Here is a 24,636-nt window from a genome sequence, read left to right as displayed (position 1 = left end):
GTTTCCTGGAATTGATATCCCCCAAGACGACCACTGGCTTCCTGGGTTCTCGCTGATTCCTTCCAACACTTCTGAGAAGGCATTTTAGTACACAAGCCCAACTAACCTGTGTAATTTGAACAGCCTGGGACTTGAGGGTGTGATACATGCATGGAGTGAGCTAATCAGGATAATGGCTTAAACATGCTAAGTGCAGGCAGTCCTGGAAAACCCTTACTTGATGCCATAACTCAGCTCTGAGGATCCGGCACAGTCTTTTCATATGGCCCCAGGAAGGCTTGACGGCTCCAAAGAGCGTGACCACTTCATCCGGAATCCAGCCTTTCCTTAGGCAGACAGCAAGGTGCCTGGCCTGGCATGCGGCATTCCCGATGTGACAAAGAAGAATGTTGATGGAAGAGGATGAATTGAAGTGATACGGCGGATGAGGGAGCCGCATGCCAGGCCAGGCACCTTGATGTCTGCCTAAGGAAAGGCTGGATTGCGGATGAAGTGGTCACGCTCTTTGGAGCCGTCAAGCCTTCCTGGGGCCGCATGAAAAGACTGTGCAGGATCCTCAGAGCTGAGCTATGGCGTCAAGTAAGGCTTTTCCAGGACTGCCTGCACTTGGCATGTTTGAGCCATTATCCTTATTGGCTCGCTCCACGCATGTACCGCACCCTCAAGTCATAGTCATAAGGTATAGCATAACTTCAAATAAGTGGCCAGCAGGCACAATGTGCTGCTTGTTTTCTCTGCGCCAAATACGGTGGCTAAGCTATGCCCCCGCATATGCGGTGAGGGCGAGCATGTTTGAAAAAACTAACACGAAGAAGCATTTGTTAGATGTGCTTTGGGAGTGGTTTATATGATCCCCCTGCCCTGCGGAAAATGCTAAATCGGTAGACAGGGCGTTGTCTTCATGACCATTTAAGGGAGCCTTTTCAAAACTTAATGCAACAAGATAAGCTCGCGAACTCAGCTAGTTAAGCATGTAAAGGCATGCAAGTGTGTTCCGGCTTTAAAGAGGCAAAGATTCTGGGCAAGAGTGTTAAGAACAAAAGCAAGAGTTTTGCTCTAAGCTTTTCGTATAAAAAAGAAAGCGGCTCAGTACATCAGCGATTTCTCGATAAGCCTGTACTCGGCTGAGCGCGGTTTTGAAGAGAAATTTGTGTAAAGATAAAGAACGATAACAGGCCTTTCATGCTTGCACCTATGTCATGTGCTGTTCCTTGACATATCTCTTTCTTTTGTTGTCACCTTGTTCCTGTCAATAGCTACTCTTCACAACCAAAGAGGCGATAAAAGCATTCATATCTGCAAAAATTCAGTCTGTCAAAGGTAGCTGGTTCCGCCCAAGTGCTACATGTGATGTGACCGCCTATATAAATGTGACTAGCTGACAAAATAAAGCTCTTTGTGTCATGTCGTCTTCTCTTCTGTGGTTGCCTTTTTTGCTCTTGTCTTTGTTTCAAGTATGAATCATGAATTAGCCCAGCACCATGTTTTATCACAACATCTACTTACTGCAGAAATTAAAAACCTGTAATACGAAAATCTCTAAGATTGAGTCAATGTAGAAGTGTTTGAAGTATTCGTACGATGAAGGGCTTCTTTCAGTGGGCGTTGCTACTTACGATTTCTGCCTTGTTCAGCACTATCGTGATGCATCCACAGTAAGGATTTTTTTGTTATGACTTTTTTGGTCATACAGCACTAACTGCTACGTGAGTCGATTGACATTTTGGATTTTGAAAGCTGTATGGCTTTCAGTCTTCAGTGTAGTTGTGTTACCACTCGGTTCTGCATTGTCCTGCAGGTTTAAATTTGCTGATATCAATTATATTCCTTAGAGGTTCAATTCTTTTGTGTTATGCTTTGCCTTTGGGTTGTTGTTGCTGATCTATGTGCGATGAATGCTATTTCTTCATTATCGAATGAATTCAATCAACTCCTCAACACGTCTGGTGGGCCACTCTTGAAACTTGTTCCTTTCAGTATGAAAAGTGCTTGAGCTGAATGTATGCATCTTTTTCGGAAAAAATGTCTATTGTTATATATAGACTGCAGAAGAGGCAACATTTGCACAACACAAGTGGTCACAGGTATCTCAAATCAGACCGCGCTGATTATTCTACAATAGGGCCTCCAGGTTGCAGTGATTACATTTGGAAGCATTTTTAAAAGAACGTCTTGCTGGGCAAGTTGGTACATCTTTGGATTACAGGCGCGAAAACAGACAGACCACAAGGTAGATAAACGGGACGGCGCTCCGTCCCGTTTATCTACCTTGTGGTCTGTCTGTTTTCGCGCCTGTAATCCAAAGGAAGCATTTTTATTTGCAAAATATTTTAGTGGTTGTAAATGTGTTTAGCTGAAAGAATTTATTTTGACGGAGTAATGTGAAGTTTACTTGTACCTTTCCATGTGATTAGAGAAGAACGAAAATGGTTTTCGTTCTTCTACACGGTGTCTGGGAGCACGTGGCATCAGGTGACGGTGACAGCAAAGCATACGCAGTTTCTATATCCTCCTCCTACCTACTAGCATATGTCAGTCAGGTGAAAGGCCATTAGCATATGTTGATGAATTGCTAAAGGTTGGAACTACTGCAAAAACAGCACAACCTTCTCGCTCAATTCAAGACTGGTGACCCCTAAATTTGGTGAGTCCCGTTGGAATCCAATTGGAATTGGTAAGTATGTAGGGTGGGTATGCCTCATGCACAACCACTCATCCATCCATGTAAGGCAGGTTTCCAGCACGGCAAGACAAGCACGGTGAGGATGCAACGAGGGGTGTGGGGGTGTAGCACAGTCAGTGTTGGAGTAGCCATGTACTGTAAACAACCATGGGGTGGGGAGGGACGTGGCACGTGTTGACTTGGATGCCGCCATCAACGGTAATGCGATCTTGTAGGATGGTATCAGTAGAGCTGTAGCTGGGAAAGAGTGCAGTTGTACGGATGCACAGCTGCCTGCGGGGTGTGCTTCATTGAGTGAGAGAAACAGTTGAATGCTTTCTTTACTTTCTCTTGGTCTTCCTTCTTTTCCCTTCCTCCTGTGTGCAGGTGCAGCATGGATGAGGGGAATCGGCCAGGCCAACTCAGGCTCCAAGACAACGTCGTACGATCACGGCGGAAGAGTTCCCTGCCACATGTCCTCTTTGCCACATTTGTGGGCCTTGTTTTGGTGGTGCTGATTCGCATCAAGCCGCCCAGAGAGATTGGTGGGCAGTCAGTTTGAATGATCTACTTCTGTGTGCATGCAACAAAAATACATACTGTACGTGCCACCCACTGGGTGCATACGTGTTCCCCTTCTTGAAGGTACCTGCAAACTCATCTAACAGTAAACGCTAGTTACAAATTCATCATCTTAAAAACAGTCAAAAGACGCAACACAGCAAGGAGGAAAGAACACGAGATGACATGAGAGCTTGTTTTTAAGATGATTCAGTACCCTATCACCCAGTTGACAGCCTTTTACTAATTCATTAGAAGAGTGGATGAGGGAGCAAACGTGAGTTAATGCCATCTAGTTGAAATGAAGAAATGGGCTTGGGCACGGCTTGTAAGGTGAAAGCAAGGTAACCAATGGTCATTGAGGGTAACAGATGGATTCCAGAGAAGGCAAATGTAGCAAGGAGCGGCAGAAGGTTAGGTGGGCGGATGTGTAAGCATTATGCGAGGATAAGGTGGCTGCTGCTGGCACAGAACAGGTTTAGTTGGAGAGAGATGGGTTCAGCCGTGGGCGTAGCGAGGCTGATGATGATGACAAATTCTTTCATTCCAACTCTCCTAAAGGACCTCTAGAAGAGGCTGTTACATTGGGGAGAGTTGACTTTAAATCACTATTTTGCAGCTTTGAATAACTCAAAAGAATATTTTAATTTTGATATTCTGAAGGGTACGCATTTGTTCACAAGGGAAGGGAAGTAATTCACACACAAAGCAAGACCTGCGCACCAACGTAAACAGCAGTGGACATGCCGCACTGTCATGACCTATGGGTTTTATTATTCTTTTTTTCACCTTCAAGTAAACAATGTTGTGCTCAGTTGGGTCTTGTGCATATAGTACGTTTGCATTCTATATCCACTGATGAAGGCATTAAAGGTGCGCTAAAGAGGATTTTGAGTTTGTATTTTTATCACGGGAACTCGATGTATACACTCCAAAAATTCTTAGAAACAAATTATCCTGTGTGGCCGATTTCTCTATTAAATTGGATTAAACGTCCCTGTTCCTAGCTTTTTTTCCTTAACTCTCCACGGAGAGTAGGAGTCAACCAACATGGCTACCATGGTGAAACGCACGTGCAATGTGCCTTTCAGCCAGTCACATGGAAGCTTGCTGCTCTGTCATTGGTGTAGTAATGTGTGGAGTGATCTTTGAAAATATGCGAATTGCTGCTCAGACTATGCACAGCCTGAGCAGACTGCCGGAAGCGTCATCCCTGTAGTAGCAGACGAAGAAAAAACATAGTCCGCTTGCTTCGAGCTTGTTATTTCGGTGATATGTTCTCTGAACCACAAATATGTAGTGGTTTTACCGAACTACTACTTACGTTGTGTCCAAAAAGAACAATAAAAATTACTCTGAGTTTGTCTCCAGATTATAGTATTTTCGTTGGCCATCGCAGAGTGATGAGGTTGAGTCTTATGAAAGCAAATAATCCATGTGCATTTTTCCCGAATACTCTTTAGTGCTCCTTTAAAGTGTGATAATATAGAGAAGCGTTGCTGGGGAAAAATACTGACAGTTTAGCTGGTTTCTTATAAAAAAAAGTAATGTATAATACTTTCAACCTGAATGGCACATTACTGTGGTTTAACCCGCCGTGGTGGCTCAGTGGTTACGGCGCTCAGTTGCTGACCCGAAAGACGTGGGTTCGATCCCGGCCGCGGTGGCCGAATTTTGATGGAGGCGAAATTCTAGAGGCCCATGTACTGTGCGATGTCAGTGCACGTTAAAGAAACACAGGTGGTTGAAATTTACGGAGCCCTCCACTTCGGCGTCCCTCATAGCCTGAGTTGCTTTGGGACGTAAAAACCCCATAAACCAAACCAAACCAAACCAAAACATTACTGTGGTTTAATTGGCTGGCAGTAACTGCTAATGTTTTGCAGTCAAGAAAGTCAAGAAAAAGAACAACGCTACTCAGGCGGTTCCACTGCATGTCTGAACCTGATATGCCCCGAGACTACCAAAAATGGTAAAAGAATGGTAAAATGGTAAAAGAGCCTACTTATAACAAACGTACGGTCACACGAATTGCATTTGTCGTATTCGGTGTTCGTAGTAAGTGACTCCCCCCCAATACAGAAAAGTAGTGTTAATTTGGTAGAAACTGCTTCTTGCACATGTACTGCTTGAAAGCAGAATCTACCATGGTGCTTTCTCCAAGGTGGTCATGTTCTCCTCGCCAAGACCCTCGGTGGCAAAAATCTGCTTTAGGGACAGGGTGTAACTAATTGTGGTTCAAGCATCCACGGCAACTGGTGTGAGGTCGGCCACAATAATCACGTTCCTGGATGTTGGGAAGTGCTCGTACTTTGTATACAACAGCTCCGTCAGAGCATGGCTCTGCAATATTGTCTGTGCATGAACGTAGTCATCTGAGTCTACATCTGGCCAGCAATGCATCAACGACAGGTTACCACAAATCTACATGTGTGATCGTGTGCGTTTTCGACAGCGTCATCTATTGTTCGTGGGCACATTGCAGCGACAAAAGCAGCGCAGCGCACATGGGTACACAATGTGCCAACTGCGCTGTCAGCTATCCGGCATTGTCTGTACATGTTAGCAGCACAATACCACAGCGTGGCCAGCAAGGTATTCAAACTTCTCAAATCACTGCTGTTACTTGATCCACAACCATGCGCAGTAACTTCTGCTCCCACTTTGCTGTCACCAGCCGGTGCACATGCAGGCACTGATTCACCTAGTAGGCGATTGGTGCGTGCAGATTGGCGGTTTCATACAGTTTCAGTGCTGCCTTTTTATTTTCTTTCTGGGGTGGTGTAGCGGGGCTGAGAGACGCTCCTCGGTCTCCATGCTTGCTGGAAGTGCGAGTTTTCCATCTTCAAGGTTGAGTTTATGGCACCTCCTTGTTTGCTATAACCAGAGTCCTTCAATGTTTTTACTGGTCACGAAACTCCGGTCAAAGTTTCATATAGGGACAGCGCTTGCCGCTAGTGGCGCAGCTGTCGGAGAGGGGGTACGAATCGGCCACGCGCCCTATTAGCAGCGGCTGTTTTGCGGCCAGCAGGCTCACTTTCATTTGATGTCTGTTTACTGCCGTATGGACGCTACTAGCATTTACCGGTTGTTACCTGAAAGCTTGGCTGCAGCATCGAGGCACTGAAAACCGCGATCGACGACGGCCGCTAGTAAACTTGCTAGCAGCCGCTTTCTGATCAACGCGCTTTTCTTGCCGACTGTTATGGAACAGCGATTTTTGTTCATGGGTCCAGGCTGCGCATTGCTGTGCCATTAATTTTTACCGGAACTTGACTGCAGTGTCACCATGGACGATCTAGCGTAGCGGTTTGCGTTGTGGCTGTGCTTGCCGAGTCCTTGCTTTCGTCGAAGTGCATAAGACTATTGAAGAACGCTTATGGCTGGCGCTTACCTTGCGACAAATACTGCAAGCTCACTGATGCTGAAAATCAGAAGCTATCACATAACGAAAGCAACAGCAGTTTGATAGCGCTATCTGACTAGTTTTTGCTGACACTTTTGGCGGTGGCAAAGCCAGCTTCTGAAGACTTGTGCTGCATAAGCCATTTATTTGCGGTTTGTCACGCTGCGATGACGAAGACGCTGGCGAGTGAAAGGAAATAATGAAATTTATTGTTCACTGCTCACTTGCTGGCTGCGTGCTACCAAAATTAGAAACAAGCTGTGAGTGGTCACGCAATAAACAAAAAAGTGAGCAGTGATAAGACGCATGGAGCAACATGCACAAAAAAAAACTATAAGCAAACGAAAGAGTACACTTGTCTACCAAACCAACAGGGTCACAGATAGGCATGAGCATATGTGTATGCGATAGTGAGGTAAAATATAAAACATACTAAGAAACACACACAGTGCGTTGTTACATGACAATGTGCTCACAATAAAATAGCAAAACATACATTTGATACTAAAAAAAAAAACTACGACCCAGATGCTTATGGTTCCAGTAAAAAAGGCAAAATAAAAAAGCATACAAATTCCTGAGGAACACACATCCTGCATCATTACACAAAAGCTATAAAATACAAAAATGAAGAAAATGAAGACACAACTATGCATGTTTTCATATCAGACCACACAGAATAACATACATGCTCCTGAGAGATGCCTGTCATGGATTTAGAAAAGCCAGAAAACAAATTTAAGATGGCAGTAATGCTTGCAAGTCTCAAGACTGTAAGACTGCGCTACTGCCGATGCTTCCTGCCACCACCTACTGGGCACGTAGACCGCTTTGTTGCCCGAGATTGCTTGTTTTTTTTTTCTCGAGTAAAAAAATGTAAACGACACCTCGGGAAAAAGTGAACAACCTATGCAGTGGTGGTTACGTAATGTGGTGCACAGCCAATACCAGCCAGAGCAGTACGTCTGTCAACGAGAACTTCAACAGTAATGCTTGCATATACGCCAGCACATGCAACTGTGTTGACAGTCAAATCCTCTACATGACTTTCAACAATTTGCAAGAGGCTTAGCAGCTGGCTTGATGGCACTTGCAGAAAGCCTTTTGATTTGGCTTGTATTAGAGCCGCTGGTTCCTATTTTTGGCTCCTAAATGTTTGCACACAGCTGGAGAATGACATTAACGAGAATTTTTTTACTACATAGCCAGCAAAGTAGTCCAGGATGCAGTCTTTTGTAGACAATTCATCAAGTGCACGAGAATGCTCCCTGCAGTCATCTGGCTCCACAAGAATATCGTCGAGCAGAACTGTCTCTGAGCGTCGAGATTGTGCGAAATCATGGCTTCGGCTTGCTCAAGTACGCTGGCAGTCCTTCGAATATCCGTAGAACGGCACCGGGCCTGAGTTTCAGCTTCTCGCGTTGCAGCGACACTGCTTCTCCGCTGACCATAAATTCCTCAGTTTGAATAATATCCGTGGAATCAAAATGCTTCTCGCAGACGCGGACATCCACCCCTTTCTTGTCGTGGTATCGCCCGCTTACATATTTCACACTGCTCGGCGTCGCTGGGCAAACAGAACAGTGAGACCTTTTCTTGCGTACCTCTGTAGCCGGAGCGGCAACCCGTCACGCAGCAAGTCTTCGGCATCACAGGTGAGCGTGTAACATGCGCTGCAGTTGTTTACGAAAATCAGCACAAAAAATACTAGCTGCCACACCACAGGCTCCGCAATCTGCATGTGGTCGGCTACACAGGCGCTCGCTTGCTCACGTCGTTGCCCCCACCGGCCTACTGGCGCCGCTTCGTGGAAGGTGCGGTCAACATATGAAGCTCTCCCATAGCGTTACGGAGAAGTTTCATGACCAGAAAAGCATTGAAGGACTCTGCTATAACCGAGTTGTGTGGCCACAGATGTTTGTTGTAGCCGAGATGAATTGCCATTGCCTTAATGCATGTTTTGACGGTAGCACTGCAAACATTTGTAATAAGCGAGCGTTCATTATATCTGTGGTCATGACAAGTGGGCTCGACTGTAAGGCACTTACTCGATAATGCATTAGCTTGGATGGTGTGTAGTTATGACAGCTGTGGAGATGTTGCACAGGTATTGCAGAAACGATTGTGACATTCACCAGGCACCTAAGTTCTTCCTTCCCCTCACCTTGTTTACTTGACCGTGCAGGGTAGATTCCTAAAAGAACTTGGACAACATCCTTTCTGGATGGCAAGGTACCTTTCAGCAACTGCACCTCATGCTGTGGAAGTGCCATTTAATGGCTGTTGTGAAAAGCCCGGACAGTGTACAAGAGTGTCAGTAAAGAGCCTGCTGGGAAGGGTTGTTCATGATGCCACTGGCCAGTAAAACTCCCAGCCTTGTACCACATTTGCTCTGGCTGCAAGGAGCCGGGTGTAATGTCACTGTTGACAGGCAAAGAGCCAGCTAAACAGCAGCAAGGCGATTCCAATGTCGGCGCTGAGCACAGTCTGCAGAGTTTCCAGATGCACAAAGGAAATACAGCTGACAGCAAAAGGTTATCCATCCCTACCTAGGCAAGGCTGGCCTGTGCAGGCTGAGCAACACCTCCGCATTGCCTGGAGGACAGCAATGGCACCGCACCGTCACAATGTTTTTGTCACATGATTCATGCTCACTACTGCTGGAGGGATTTCTCTGTCAAGTACACCCTTTTTAAGCTTTTTTTTTTTAGTTTTGGGAACGAGAAGATTAGGACTCCTTGCCTGTACCTATTTCTGCTTTGTTTCTTGCTGAGCCACAAAAAGTACAGTACTTAGCTTTGGGGAAAACCAGTCACTGAACTCATTTCGTCTGCAGCTTTTCTGAGTCATTTGCCACACCTGCCTTTACATTTCTTAGTGTGAACTGTTTCATCGACTTTGTGTGCATAGTCTGAGCACGTCACAGCCAAAGTTCACAAAAGAGTAAGAATGTTATGTTTTCACACAAAAGCAGTATTTCACAGTTTCCACTAAGGTAATAGCTAGCGCAAAAAAGGGCAATCTGTTTGCTCACTTAGTTGCATGTTTTAGGCTAGATGTGAATTAAGTAGGTGCGATAGCACTGTGTGGCCATTTTTTTGCACTGTTTGTCTTTGTTTTGCTTTCTTTGCCGTGGTTATGCTTTGTTATTCATGATATTATTATGTCATTAGAGTGGTATATTTTAAGTGCATTCTGTGTGTTGTGTGCGCTTTTGTGGGTTGGATGAAATACAGTAATTACACGAGACCATATTTATAGCAGTCATTCTTTGCATGCATATCAGTCAGGGCTCCCGTTCCGCAGAAAATCTGGCGGTGGCAGCGTTGAAAGCAGAAAAGCAGGTCATGTGACTTTGTCACCTAATTGCCAGCCCACTGTGGCAGGTGGCAAACACCTGCTTGTGAGAGCGCCAGAACGACAAGCGGCGTTTAATGCAAAATCACTTCTAGCCGCTCTGTCTGGGTTTTAGCGGTGTGTGTCTGTGTGTGAAGCCTCTGAATAACGAGTGCAACTGGGTCACTCACTGGGCCACCTCAGTCGCCCTGTGAGGTACATGGCAGTGGCGTCCACATGCAAAAAACAATGCTTTCGCACAATATATTATGCTTAACAATGCTAACCAACCAACCACTTTTTCCGTAAATGTGCTAAAAACTGCATTGGAAGTCACCTGTGCATTGTTACTTTATTTTTTTCTAACTATGAAGAATTGGCCCACTGGGCTGCGCTAGAGGTGCATCAGCTTTCCGCGCATTCTTTCTCATTTCGTGGTTCCTGTACCTGTGCAGGAGTACAAGTGGCGGTGATTGCAATGGCTGTGCTGATGGCTGTCGTCATTCGCCAGTGCTGCTACTGGCTCTGTGAGCTGCAGCGGCTGCCAGTCATGTCTGCCCGGGAGGTGTGGAAGGCAGCTGTGGAGTGCTCTCAGCTCCCAATCAGCACGTGGCTAGTCTTCCTTATCTGCCTGTTGCTCTCTCTCCTGGCAAGTACCAGATTGGGTCACGCAGCAACCAAACATTCACCTACATGTAATCTTCTGTTCTGCACATGCGCGAAAATGCAAAGGCATTTGTGAGAGCAAGTAATGCCGCATATAACAGCCTTAGAAGGACCTGGTTGTAGGCCAGTTGGTAGGACATTGTGAGGAGCAAAAGCGCAAAACAGGATGGGACTGAGGCAGGTGACAACACAGGGCGGTACTGACAACTGAACATTTATTGAAAAACCAGCAGAGCTTATATGGATCAGTCACGCGTGTAATCTGGCAAGCAATCGTAATATGAAGATGAAGCATGAGAAAACAGTTCAATGGCAACTATGAAGAAAACAATCGGTACGGCAAAGGGGAGGCAACAGAGCAAGGATTGCACAATCAACCTGTTTAAAACCAAACAAAAACAACCAAGTGAAATGCTGACAGAAACGCTAATTCCTTCTGAAAAGTCGACACAGAAGGCGTGCTGGCGCACTTATCTGACTCCGATCCCAGGATGGCAACAGCTTCGACAATTTCTCTTTCCAACTGTCCCTTTCTTCTGCCTACGATCTCTGTGTGATTCAGCTTAGGATAGCAGCCTTTACAACCGCGACAGTGAGCGGGCAGGGCAGGTCCTCTGGGCCTACTCAAGGGACGCGCATGCTCTTGTAAACGAATCTTTAAACATCTTCCAGTTTGTCGGAAATAAAATCAACCACAGCTGAGGGGAACCTTATAAGCCACCCCAGTTGCGCATGAAACATACTTCTTCGTATGCCTCATGCCGCAAACTACATGTGTTTAAGTCTGCTTCCTCACCAAATTGAAGAGTTTTGATAGCTTGCAGGGCGCAGACATGACCATGCCAAAGCCATGTCTGCCTGAGACCTTAAGATTGTGGGAAATATTAAGAAGATATGGTAAGACTACATACTTATTTCGGCTAGGTGGCTCAAGGGAAAAGGTGTATTTTTTTTGCCGTCTGGCGAAGCTTTTTGAGCAGCGATTCGGCCACAGATCTTAACAGGGAGCTCGGAAAGCCCGCCTTTTTGAGTTGCTCAAGTTGAAGATGAAAACTGAGCTGCACTTTGTGTTGGTATGATTTCAAAAGCGCAGACCTAAAACATGAAGATGCCAAGGCCCGTTTTACGAGCTTTGAACGGGATGAGTCGAACGGCAGTAAAGCTTTCTTCGATCTCGGCTGAAAAGCCCAGCAAACATGGCCATGTTGATTAAAATCTAACTTTGTCTAAAAACTGGATGTATCCATCTTGCGGAAGCACAAGAGTAAAATTGAGAGAATGTGAACGTCTAGAGAACACAGCTCATCGGCCACGTCAGCTAGTACATCATTAGGTGAGAGCTTTAAAATGATGAAAATCATCTATGTATCTAAAAACACCAGAAATGAAGGCATGGGTCAACCTGCGTTTGAGCACTCGATCTAAATTGGCCAGAAAGATTTCGTACAGTAGTGGCGCAGCGCTGGAGCCAATACAGATTCCTTTCCTTTGAACATAAAATTTGCCATCAAATGAGACAATGGTAGAACTGAAACAGAACCTGAGCAGCTCCAAAAAGGAATCCACTGACACACCTCGACTTCCAGAACTCTTGTGGTGAACTCTTGGGACTGAGCCAGCACCAGGCGTATGAAGACGCATGCCCCTTTTCGACACCTGGCGTGGGGTGACGCTTGACGCACAAGTGTGTGGCGTGTGCGCCTTGCGAGTGTCCACTGAGTCAAGTGCGAAATGCAGCGCAAATAAATATGTGCACTTTCCTCGCTCGCATCATTTGTGTTTTTGCTATCCAGGAATTACACTTCATATTATATTCGGGTCCATGTTATATGCGGGTTTTTACGGTAATCCATTCTACGCCCGCTGGTGGGATTGTATTGCCTGAAAAAGATTTATTACTTTGAGTAGCTGGCTTTGATCAGCCTGTGGAGTAACTTGACAGGAGGTGCAGAGACAGGTTTGCATGTTTGTGCTCTGAAATCGCACTCTCTACAGTCAGCCCCTTAGGAGAACCATCGTGGAGGGAAGAAAACAGCCGACAACAGGTAGACGTTGCCGAGTGGAGGACTGGGCAGCTTAATGCATTTGTGGTTCACTTTTGTGCTTTATTACAACTTGAGGTACATCAAGAACATTTAAAGATTGATCCAGTTTCCGAAAGAAAAAGTTGAAGAAAAAAGAGTTAGCCAAATGAACTACTGAGAGATTGCCATCGTACATATGTTCCAGGCTTTTAAAGCACCACAGCCTGTCCGTTGTATATTTTAGGCATGAGTAACGCAGGCGTCCATGTGTTCTTTGAAGCATTGTACACTTCAGCAATATGCTGAGGGCACTAATCCATGTCTTTTTTGATAATGCACATGTTAACAAGGTCTGGAAAGCGATTATAGATGCATTTCTGCACTGATAAATTGTAGTGAAGTGGTCTTTTAGCAAATAATTGTTTCAATTATAGTCGTGTGCCGAAATAGAATGTGGAAAGAACCAGCTTCTACTGATCCAGGCACTGCATTACAAGACAGTAGTCTTACGATTTTTGCTTTAAAGGAAGGGGACAGAACACTGAATTTTAAGCATATAATTTTTTTTTTTGGTGCTACAGAAAGCTTGTTGCTTACAGTGCTTGATTCCGCAACAGTTTTGTTAGAAACGCTGTAGACAATTTTGACCAACAATTTTTCGATCAGTGCGTGCACTTGTTTTTATTTACAATAAAACTGTTAATTCTTAGTCATTGGAGCCATGAAAAATGTTCAAAGAACTGGGTTTTCGAATTAACCAATCACAGCAAAGGAAAGGGACCCAGGCAAAAAATTATCTTGTGGGAACGTGTTACCTTTGTTGGGACAAACTTTTTGATTACCTTATCCTGCCGTATAAAAGTCGACGCCCTCAACCCGTAGCCCTTGCTGCCTTAAAGGGGCTGTGAAGGGGGGCTCTAATAAAGTTGCGGCATGCCTGGGATATTGAAGCACGCCGCTTCACAAATAATGTCCAGCAAGGATTTTTTAAATGCGCTTTGTAGAAGCTGAGTTATCTGTAGTTAAAATTTGAATTTCAGCGTCTTCGCGCCTTTCCCTCTCCTCTCGCCACTTTTTGCACGCTGGAAGGCAGGCTCTCCTTCGCGAACCCCCCACTGGGAGCGGATCTTCCTGACCTGGCGGAGCTAAGCGGCTTGTTGGCCGCGGCCACGGTAGCTGCCTGACGTCTGAAAGAATCTAACCAATGGCTGCCTCTCACCATGTCTACGCAGATGCGGGGGACGGAGGAGGGCGCGAGCATGAAAAAGTCGCCGGGAAGGGCTCGCCAACTTTGACGCGTGATTGTGGGTCGTCTGCTGCGTGTAGAAGAGTATTATTTGGCTCTGGTTTTCATGGCAACCGAGTGCAGTGATTAAGAGAGTTAATGTGCTCTCCTCAGAAGGCGTTTCCGAGCCCCTTTAAAAAAGTTGATTCAAAACACACTACAAGGCCATTTATGGAATTTCGCATGAGGTCAAGTTTAGCAGTGTCCAAATGTGATCTGCCCGCGTGATAAACTATAGAGAAGAAAGTGAACAATATCTTTGTATTGTCTTCCTGGCACTTTAAAGTTGATTGTCGGTAACGCGTTACAAGTAACGGCGTTACCAGTAACGCGTTACTTTTTTCGGTAACTTAGTTACGTACTCGTTACCAATTCGGAACTGTAACGGGTGACATACTTACATTAACATTTTTCGGTAACGTGAGGTGTCACGTTACTAGTTATTTTTTGTTCCAGTTGTGACCTACTCCGCCCCCTTTTTTAGAAATAAAAAACGCAGAGCACCTAAAGTGATGTAAATAAACAAAATGTACAGCTGCTCCCGACAACCCTTGTTGGGGCTCGCATGCATGCCAGAAAACAGCTGCCCTTGACAACGCAAACAACTAAAAAAAAAGACAATAGCCATAAAGCACGAAACACATGCACGGACACGCATTCCCATGCACACTCGCCTTCGCCTAGCTCCCCTTCCCAAACCACTTGTACAGACAACTCTACAGAGTGGAAGCATGCTGAGCATTTTGGAACATCACATTTTCAGAATTACTCTAAATTTGTTGAAAGTTCAGCGATGTTTTCTTTGTGAAGTTAGAATTGATGATGGAGTGTCATTTTGTGTTTAATGCCACATTCAGAAGATGGCTTCACCATGTGCAACAGAGTTAGAATCCAACACTTGTAACATCTACAGACAACTTTACGCCACTATAACATTGCTAAGCTCCTGCACATTTGTGCAAACTATTCTCGTTAAATCACGATATAGCGTAAAATCGTTGTTTGGGCTAGATGTTATATGTGAAATGTGAGCTTTATAAATTTGTTATCGTAAGTTCTTATATCCATGAAGTAACGGCAAAGTAACGTGCTGTACTTTTTTTCGGTAACGGTAACGCGTTACCTTTTTTTGTAGGTAACGTAGGGCACTAACGCATTCCTTTTTTGTTAACGTAACGAGTAATGTATTTAGTTACTTTTTTTCGGTAACGCCTACAACACTGGTTAATTTGCCGATATATTAAGTTTTGCCACGGTCAGTGAAAGTCGGCGTAGTATGCAATCACTGGCAAATATTTGGGAATTTTTTTATATTTGGAAATTCTCGAATATGAATATAGACCGAATATCAAACATATTCGATTCTTTTTTTAAATTTCAAATATTCGCACACCCCTACTTTTCATGTCTTCTTATGGCAGTTCAGTCGAAGTGGCAGTTTCCTGGCTGCATGCCTTGGGTTTTAAAACAGTTGTCTCCCTCCCTCCCCATTACATTTCAGACTGTCCTTGAGGATGCTGATCACATCTGGGAAACAATCAGCAGAGATGGCCACATGCACTTTCTTGTGGCTTTAGTCACTGTGCTTTGTCTCTGGGTGAGTGGTCATGGGGCTGTGGGGGCTGTAGCTTGTTGATGTACAATGCGTGGTGTGACTTTCTATGTATGGAAGGACTAAAAGCTAGCCTAAAGTTGTAGAACATGCATATAACAAAAAGAAAAATGGGACTCATACGAAGGAATTCCAGAGTTCCGGTTCACTGCCTTTCCTTCCTGTTTTGAAGTGTTAACTGCAACCTTGCACAATAACTCTGGCCAGTAATACCTGAGCCCATTAATTCAGAGAATTAGTGTTTCCTTGTGAATAACTGCCCATTCCTGTTTGTTATTTGTGATTTCCTAATGTCACCTTCGTGCTTGCGCACTTTCTAATATTTTGGGCATTTCTGTTGAGGGCACATTGACAATAACTCCATCTAATTGCTGCTCTGAGTACAAATTGACCCTATAGCTCTCTCTCGGTATATTGATGTTTGACCACCAGCACAAGATGGATTGTTATATATGGTAAAAGCTCGTTAATTTGGATTTACGTCTGGGTCCTGGCATAGCCCTGTGTATTTCAGTGGGGGAAAACTTCCGATAATTCGAACAAGTCGGCATCTGCTACGATTAATTCGTACTAGGAGCCACTGGCTGACACCACTCCTCATAGATAGAACTTGACCCATAGCGAGTACAATGCACTGCAAGTTTACGAGAGATGTAAAACAATAAAAAAAAGCCGAGCGCATGAAGCTGGCGAAACCCGAGCTTCAGTGCATGCCGGAGCAGCTTTTTGCTGCCGGAGCACTCGCCCATGCCACCGATGCTTCGGCGCAAGCTGTTTCAGGTTTTCATTGTGCCACGGTCGCTGGGTCGCAATCACGTGGTGTACACAAAGCAGTATGGAGGTTCGGGTGCCAGCATAGAGTTTCTTAGCTAGAGGGAAAGCTGGCGGCTCTGGACGCCCGAGGCATACTGGGAAGACAGCAAACCGGATTGACATCTAGTGGCTTGTTGACTGTGCTACAGATTGGATTGTTTTGGTTGTTCAGTTTCGTTTCCACCTCTGTAGTTTTCAGTGATGTTTTGTGAGCTTTGTGGTTGTGTACTGCAGCTGCGCACGCAGTTCATTGGAGATCCGAAGCATTCGAAGGCGCTTGACTCGAAGTGAGCTGAGCACAGTGTCTGGTGCCTGGTAGGCCTAAAGTCCGTTTGCCGCCTCACTGGGAGCCATTTATGCAGCAAGCTGGATTTTGCTCAGCGGGAACCTGTGCTAGCTGTGCATTGAAATGAGAAAGAAGGGAACAAGTTTTTTTTTGTGAACATAGAGCGCTACAGTCCGCTGCTGTAACCACTCTGCACATTTCTCGTAGGAGTCTCTGAGACACTTTAAAAGCGCACAATTAAGTACTCCGACAAGTGCAACTTATGTTAACCATACTCGCCAAGGATTGTGTTTCATTCATTTCGAAGACTGGCAGTAGCCGCGCATTGCATGCAGGAACGACTTCCACTTAATGAATTAATTCACGTAAATGCTCGCATGTTGCACTTGTCAGCATGAACACGGCCATCACTTACTTGTGGTAGGAGAGGTGTCGCTTCCTAATACATGTTTTTCTTGGCAAAATTTGCAAACGCAGTGCCAGGACATACCAAGAGCCGGCACTTAATTAGTGCGCGCAAACTAGCTTCTCATAGAAAAGCTGTGGATCGGGTTTGTTTCTCACGGTACAAACATATCCTATGCACGGACATTTGGTGCATCCCACAGTAGCAGATTCCACCAATGAAATGTTTGTTTTTCACAGTGCGAAAAATGAAGCTTCAAAAGTATAGTATTTTAAAAATTAAAAATGTTTTTGAAAGAATATTTTCTCTGAAAAGCATGTCTGTTGAATGCAAAAAATTATTTTCCATAGTTGGGTATGTGTAGCGGCATGAAGAGAAAGCCCTCTCTCGCCATGGGAAAATTCGGTGCAATCTGATTTTCTGCTCATTTATTGCGATGTACAGTGAACATATTTTATTAACACACATATTTATTGCAAAACAACGCTTCCTTGGAATATATAATTTGCGAAAATATGTATTTCTGATGTCGCAGTCATGTTTTAGGGCCGAGCCAAGTGTGTCTTGCTGCCTTACCGGAATTCCCATGGTAGATGAAGTGCTCTTTCATGGCTCTTTAAGCCGCTCGCATGGATGGTGGCGCCAGCTTTCCCTCTAGGTAATATTTAGAAACTCTACGGGCGCCAGCGTCGTGCTTCTTGTTGCCGTGAGCTACGTGTACAGCAATGTGGAGACGTTGGAGCTCTCGAGTGACGCCGATATAATTGAGGGAGCATGCTGTCAGCAGACGTCACAGGGCTCACGGGTGGTGAGCACAGCCGACAGTGATAAGTCCGATTGCGGCGATGAGCCTATGCCACCGCCAAGTGCATGTAGTGCATGTGAAGTAGCGTCGGCGCTCGATGTTGCAGCACGCCACTTCTCTGCCAATGAGAACTCGGACGTTGTGCTGGAGCTCTTGGGCAAGCTGCAGATGATGCTGATCGAGTCTCGGCAGAAGAAACACAAACAAATGCACGTCACTGATTACTTTCGATTTTGACAACCCTTCCGCGTAAATAAACATGTTTTGGAGCATAAATAGCGTCCTACATTCCAGCACTAAAGCTCACTGCTCACGCGAATGCATTTCGTACTTGTTTCTGGTGCATAACTGGCCGATCGGTTTGTTTCATTTGCCATTAGGACCGCATGAATTTAATTCTCAGAACCGCCCGCCACAAACGTGTAGTAGCGCCTAGCTTGCGATGATGGGTCTAGATGTGACTGCTTCTGATTCTGCAGCGTTGTGGGGTGCAATGACCGCTCGTTCTAGCGCCCATTCGATAATTCGAGCTTCGCTTAATTCGAACAATTTTTCGGTCTCCTTTGAGTTAGAATTAACGAGCTTTTACTTTACACGTGTGTATAATGCACTCATTAGCGTCATGAAAAATTAGTGACAGATTTTAGAAATGAGAAAGTAATTGAAAAATATTGGAACTTAACTGCATAAAGAATTTCTAAAGGCACACAACGCAGTGAACTGTCTGAAGAATCCATTGTTGTGCTACATGTTCTGCAAGCAGAGCAGTTGTGTAAAAGACAGTTCTGAGAAAAGTGGCACTGAAATTGTACAAGCAGCTCATGACTATCAAAATGCCCCAGGACTGTACCGTTCAGTGCCTTTGGCTGTGGGGGCCTTGTAAACGCATGTATCTGACAGGAGGAGGATTGCAATGAAGGCAGCTTTCCGGTGATACCAATCTTGCCCCAAGCAGCCATGCAAAAGCCGAGTTATCACACTTGAAAATCTGCCATTTTCGCAGAGATTTCAGCCAGTTTATTTGCTACATACTGTCACTGAGCTATTTTTTGAAGTTTCTTCTGGGTTGCTTTTAGCTATAGTTTTTTGGGATGCGATTAAAGAGACCTTAGCGATACCGGATTTGATGTTTTCTAGGTTGTTTTTTTTCGAGATTTTCATTATTTGAAAGCTGCGTCTCCTCCTAAATGGCATTTTTTCTGTGAACGCAGTGTCCTTGTTGTTACAATGCAGTAATTTGTGAATGCAGATCAACTTCAGTTCGTCCTCAGTGTCTCTATAAACAGCGCAAAGGATAACAGGCACACGGAGAACACGCGACAAGCGTATTGATTTGTATTGATTCAGTATGAATCAATTCCAACTTGCCCAGTTCACAGCCTTAAAGGGACTATGCAACGAATAAAAAGTCACTTGTAAATGTTTTCAATGCTTAGAAATGATGCTAAGAAGCATTCACATCAAGTATGAGTCTTCAGAACTGATCCGGCAATTTATTACGAACTTTTAAAAACCGTGTTTTTTAAAATTCGCGGGCCGATTGGTGTGCTCGTAGTGACCGATTTTGGAACTAAAATCGTGGAAGAAAGACGTCACACTGCCCATGACGTCGCCAGGCCACCACACGCTGTCATTCGCTCGAGCCACGGCAGCCACGACGTCACGGGCACACTTCCGGTAGCCGTGAAAATCGTCTGCTCGTGCCGCCGCGCGACCCTCTCGGGCAATTTGGCAGGCCAGGGCATTGCGTTCACGCATATGGTTTCAATTTTCCTCTGCCGCCTCCTTCTGTCGGGAGTTCCGGAGTCACTCGGACGGCTCTTCGAGCGCACGCATAGGGCTCGATGCCAATCGCGGCCGTAAAAGCGAGCAGTCGCACCTCGAGGTCCGGGTTTATCACTGCTAATTACCACAGATGACAAGCAAAGAAACCCGACGCGCGCCACAATAAAGGAAGGCGAAGAGACCGAAGAGATGCCGCCAAGCCGGCGACGCTGCTGCTGGGGGGCTAGGAGCGATAACCGGAAGTTGCAAAATAAACGTCAGCGGATGACGTATTCATGGGCGAGGCCCAGTCCCAGAGCTGTTCTCTTTATTTTTTTTTTCTGGTGCTCCTCGTGTACGAGTTGAGGGGGTAGAGGAGGAGCGTAATTTTTAATCGCCTATATCTTCATTGGTATTGATTCTAGCTCAAAAATTTTCGCACTGGGGTGACGAGTGATCGAATGACTATCTCTCGTCTGCTTTACGTAATCTCAAGTAATTTATTGCATAGTTCCTTTAATCTCTGTGAACTGAACATCTGATAATAAGCTGAACAAATTTGCAATAAGGTTTTTGTCGAGTCTGTCATTAATGGGCTCAGCTGTAGTTGGAAAATGCAGAGATGCCCTTCACACTACGAAAAGTGTAGCCTACAGAATTCCTTTGTCTGCATTCATCACATATTCATCACAAAGCTGTTGATCTATGTGAGTGGAAGTTCAAAGTCCTGATGTCATAGTTTTTTTCATAAATATTTTTCAAGGAATATGCATCTAAATCAGATTTCTCCGTCAACCAGTTACTAAATTTCAGCATCCTTGCCATGTGTGTGCATGTGTGTCATTAACCCTGTAATACTCAGGAATTGAAATTGTTGGATAAAAGTAATGAACTTCCAGGTTTTATCACTTATTGTCCCTTCATTGCAGAAGTGCAAAAAAATAAAACTGGGAGATTCATTGAGAATCTTGAGCGTGATTAAATTTTTCAAATTTTGATCATTCCTGGATGTCTTAAAGGACAAAAATTATTGTGGGCTCTAAAAAAGAGTGAAAAATAAAGTGTCCCTACCCATACCACTGTAAAGCGGCTTTATGTCTTAAAGGACAATAAAACAGTGTGGAAACATACAAGAGCAAATGTTGAATCCGCACCGTCAGCTGTCAATGCCATATTAAGACCACAAAACTTTAGGGTGTTTAGCCATTACCTTCTGCACGGATTCATCTTTCACAAGACCTCCTGCATTTTTGGCATCCGACACTTTGACCTTGCTTCAATAAGTATGCTGGAAAAGATGGCTTCTGAAATTATGTTGGCAATTTGTGCAGTTTTGGAAGCATAAATTGAAATTATTCACATTTTTACACTCTATTGGTGGAGGTGGTGCGATGGGCATTAATAGGGTTAATGTCCTGTCCTTCATATCCTTGCAGCACTAAGCAAAGCTGTCGGTTATTGCCATACTCCTATAGGCCAAGCTGCTTGCTGCTAAGAGGGTAGTTTATGTGTAATTTCAGAACGTATTCACCCGCCGCGGTGGTTAGGGCTACTGATCCGGAGTTCCCGGGTTCGAACCCGACCGTGGCAGCTGCGTTTTTATAAAGGCAAAATGCTAAGTCGCCCGTGTGCTGTGCGATGTCAGTGCATGTTAAAGATCCCCAGGTGGTTGAAATTATTCCGGGTCCCCCACTATGGCACCTCTTTCTTCCTACTACTTCTTTCACTCCCTCCTTTGTCCCTTCCCTTTATGGTGTGGTTCAGGTGTCCAATGATATATGAGACAGATACTGCGCCATTTTCTTTCCCCCAAAACCAATTATTATTATTATGAACGTATTCAAGATGTTTCACAATAACTTCAGCCAAGGAATTGTAAAAGCAGTGCACCACAGCTGGGTGAAATGAACAACATATTATTTTACGTCGTGTGGCGCTCCTTAGAGTAATTTTCAAAATTTTGCTTAATTAGATAATTAGCTGAGGTTAATTATGCACATTTTTAAATATTCATTTCGGTTCAAGTGCATTTATTTAAGTAGTGGAAGGGTAGGAAAAATTGGATTTTTTAAAAATTCCCTTTACAATTTAACAGAACACACTTGACCGTAAAGTGAATATTAAAATTTTTGCATAATTCATGCGAGTTCATGAGCTAATTGAGCGGAATGTATAAATTCATCTCATGAGTGCCATATGACGGCAAATAATGTATTGTTGGTTTGGCCCAGCTTCAGTTTCCTGCTTTTCTTAAATCCTTTGTTCAAGTTAAGTGAAACACCCTGTATGCATTCACGGTTATCTCAGTGCCTGCTGGTTGATTGAAAAGCATAAGGGCACATGAGAGTAATTGATGCAGTACCTCCCATGTTTTTTCTCCCTGCAGCTAAGACGGGATCCCCATTTACGTTATGCTACATTGTGTAGCGAATTGTTCATGCTAGGACAGTGCATGAATACTTAGCTTCACTGGCAGAGAGCAGCACCTTTTCATAGTGGGATTTCAGCCTTTAAAATACACCAAGGCACATGCCTTGAGTAGTTGATGTGGTTCCCTTTCGTAGCAACAGTTGCTATAAATGCTCATAAATAAAATTCAATTCACTGGAGACCTTTCTCCTGTCTTGCACGTTACTGGTGTCATGTTGGGTAGCTGGGCTAGGCTATGCCAGATCTCATTAGGAGTTTTCCGAAATCTGGTGTCATGCATTTGGCCCTGACTCGAACACCATGCTGGGATGGGTCACTGTGTGCGTGGGGCTAGTAGCAGGCGTCCAGGATGGAGCAGCAGTACCACCACTGCCACCTGGGGGTGTCTTACACGGGTGAGAACCTTGCCTGGTCCTTCACCGTCAACTACCTGCTGATGCTCGTGGATCCCTGCGGCAGGCTGCATGACCGCTCGCTCTGCTGTGAGTGCCTGCTAGTTGCGCTGCGTGCGTGGATGCGCGAGGCATGTGGGTGCATGCTTTTCCGGTCGCCCCCACTTTGACCGCTTATGGTCTCAAGTGTACGCTGCGCAGTTACTCTCACCTAGCTGGGCTACTCTGGGCACCCGGAAGGTGTTGCTCTGTGCAGAGTAGTCCCTGCACACTTTGGTGGTCAAGCTGGATGTGCTGTAATGTTGGCACACATGAAACATAATTCATGCACACATGCACACGCGGCAGGGTGCTGGTCCAGTCAAAGGCTCGATCACAGGACATTTCGATCAGATTTAGCGGATGGTGTTTCCCGATGGTGAGTTGAGTGTGCAAAGCCATGTTTGTGCCCTTGTGTGACCTCTGCTCTGGTTTTGCTATTGCGTGCCATTGACGTGCATGCTGTGCAAGGGAGTCTGGTCTAATTCGTCGCAAAATTTGTGGCTCAGTTGCACCTTTGGCTCGATCTTCGTTTAAGTTTTTGCTGCAAGAGGTCCTTTTCGAAGTTGTTCCTCATCGTTTGGTTTTAGATGCTGTTTTTGAAAGTATGATGCGTCTTCTGACTTTGGTCTGTTGCTGGCTTACACAGCGTGGGAGTTGAAAAACTTTGGTTTGTTAGCTTGTTGTCGTATGTTGAGAGTGGAAAGGAACGTGCCTCATAGTTCCCCCTCTCTGGTGTGTGACTGTGCAGAATCGAACTGTGCTTGGCTGGGCCATGGCGACGACCAGCAATGGCCCAATGCCGGGGGATGGCATGGCATGCAGTGTCTTCTGCGGCTACTACAGGCCGCTGAGTCAGAGTGAGTCGATCTGTGCCACGGTGCACATATGGCCACACAGGTCGTGTCAATCTAGCCGCACTCTCATGATGTCCACTTCAACTCTCAGTAGATTTCTGAAATTGCGTCCCCAGTACCCACATTTTTGGATTCCAAGAGAAGCCAAGCATAGCAGGGGTAGGAGAGGGAGTCAAATGAGTGGATGAACTTGGGAAGCTTGGGGGAATAAGGTGTGTCGCAAGGTGGGTTAGTTTGACCCTTTTCAAGAGCCACGGCTTGGGTCGGCATTTTCTTTCACTTCTAGTTCAGTCTTTTTCATTTGTAGTCTTGGTTTCAGCTGATTGAATTCAACAGGAGTGTTTGTGTTGCTGGCCTGGTGTCTGGCCCAGTTACAGCTCTGCATTAGACCTCCTCTGTGTGCCAGTATCCCAGTGCCTTATTTGACCGAGGGAGCAAAGGGACTGCAACAGAGCCACAGGGCACGAATTACATGCCTGTGATGGTATTGGTGGGCCAAAATTCAGGAGCCTCAGAGAGAGCAAACAGTGACCACACACGCACGAACAACACAGGTGTGTTATCACGAGATGGACAGGAGAAGTGAATGAAAAACGAGAGAAGCTGGAAAACAGGCACAAAAGGGGAAAAGGACATCCTACTCTGGCCTCTGTGGTGGCTAGCATTCATCCCATATGAAGGGCATTGTTGAAGGCGACATGAGCCTGAGTAGTCATCTGGCTGGTAGTGGCATGGCGGCCGGTAGCGGGGTGACACCTGGCAGGGGGTGCGGTCTGTGTCATCAGAGTGCCCTAGGGCTCAAAAAACGTATCATGTCATATGTGCACACTCTTATGCATGTGGTTTTCTTCTATATCGGGAGGCTGTATCGAGCTGAACTGGCAGCAACAAATGTCACCAACACAACGCCATGGCGCGCTAGAACGGTGTTTGGACGTCTGTCCATGGCATGGCTCGAATATGGAATGGCTGTTTTAGTTTTCCCTGTTGCCCACCTTCTGGAAGGTTTAGAGTTTCAAAATTGATATGGGTATTTTATGTATATTCATGTATATATTCATGTATTGAACGCAGAAATTCATCTCCTCGTACTTCTTTGAAAGAAGTGGTCAGCAGTCACGGATTTTAGTTATCGTTGTGGCCACCAGGGGCTATTACTGCTGCATTTTTAGCTTAAGGTGATTGTGAAAAAATATCGTCACTTGCCAGAAAAATTAGACAAGACAGACTTTATTCGTTTGGTTACAAAGTGCTGTTAAAGAGTGTTGTCTACTTAAGAATTCCTCTAGTTT

General features: G+C 45.1%; 1 protein-coding gene across 3 annotated transcripts in view; it reads left to right on the top strand.

The window, feature by feature from the left end:
- The window catches only part of Sting (transmembrane protein sting), a 63,736-nt gene that overhangs the window by 20,558 nt on the left and 18,542 nt on the right, over nt 1–24,636 (top strand). For 2 of the 3 annotated variants that reach the window (XM_077632900.1, XM_077632899.1), the window contains exons 2-5: nt 3,050–3,207; nt 10,421–10,614; nt 15,442–15,537; nt 22,394–22,538. In XM_077632900.1, the coding sequence (XP_077489026.1) occupies nt 3,057–3,207; nt 10,421–10,614; nt 15,442–15,537; nt 22,394–22,538 (586 nt within the window). In that variant the 5' untranslated portion in view covers nt 3,050–3,056. Of the gene's footprint in view, nt 1–3,049; nt 3,208–10,420; nt 10,615–15,441; nt 15,538–22,393; nt 22,539–23,238; nt 23,348–24,636 lie in introns of all 3 variants that reach the window. The other variant, XM_077632901.1, reaches the window with a different exon arrangement.

Source organism: Amblyomma americanum, chromosome 7 (assembly GCF_052857255.1).
Source record: "Amblyomma americanum isolate KBUSLIRL-KWMA chromosome 7, ASM5285725v1, whole genome shotgun sequence".
Taxonomy (NCBI): domain Eukaryota; kingdom Metazoa; phylum Arthropoda; class Arachnida; order Ixodida; family Ixodidae; genus Amblyomma; species Amblyomma americanum.
This window is presented reverse-complemented; position numbering and strand designations above follow the sequence as displayed.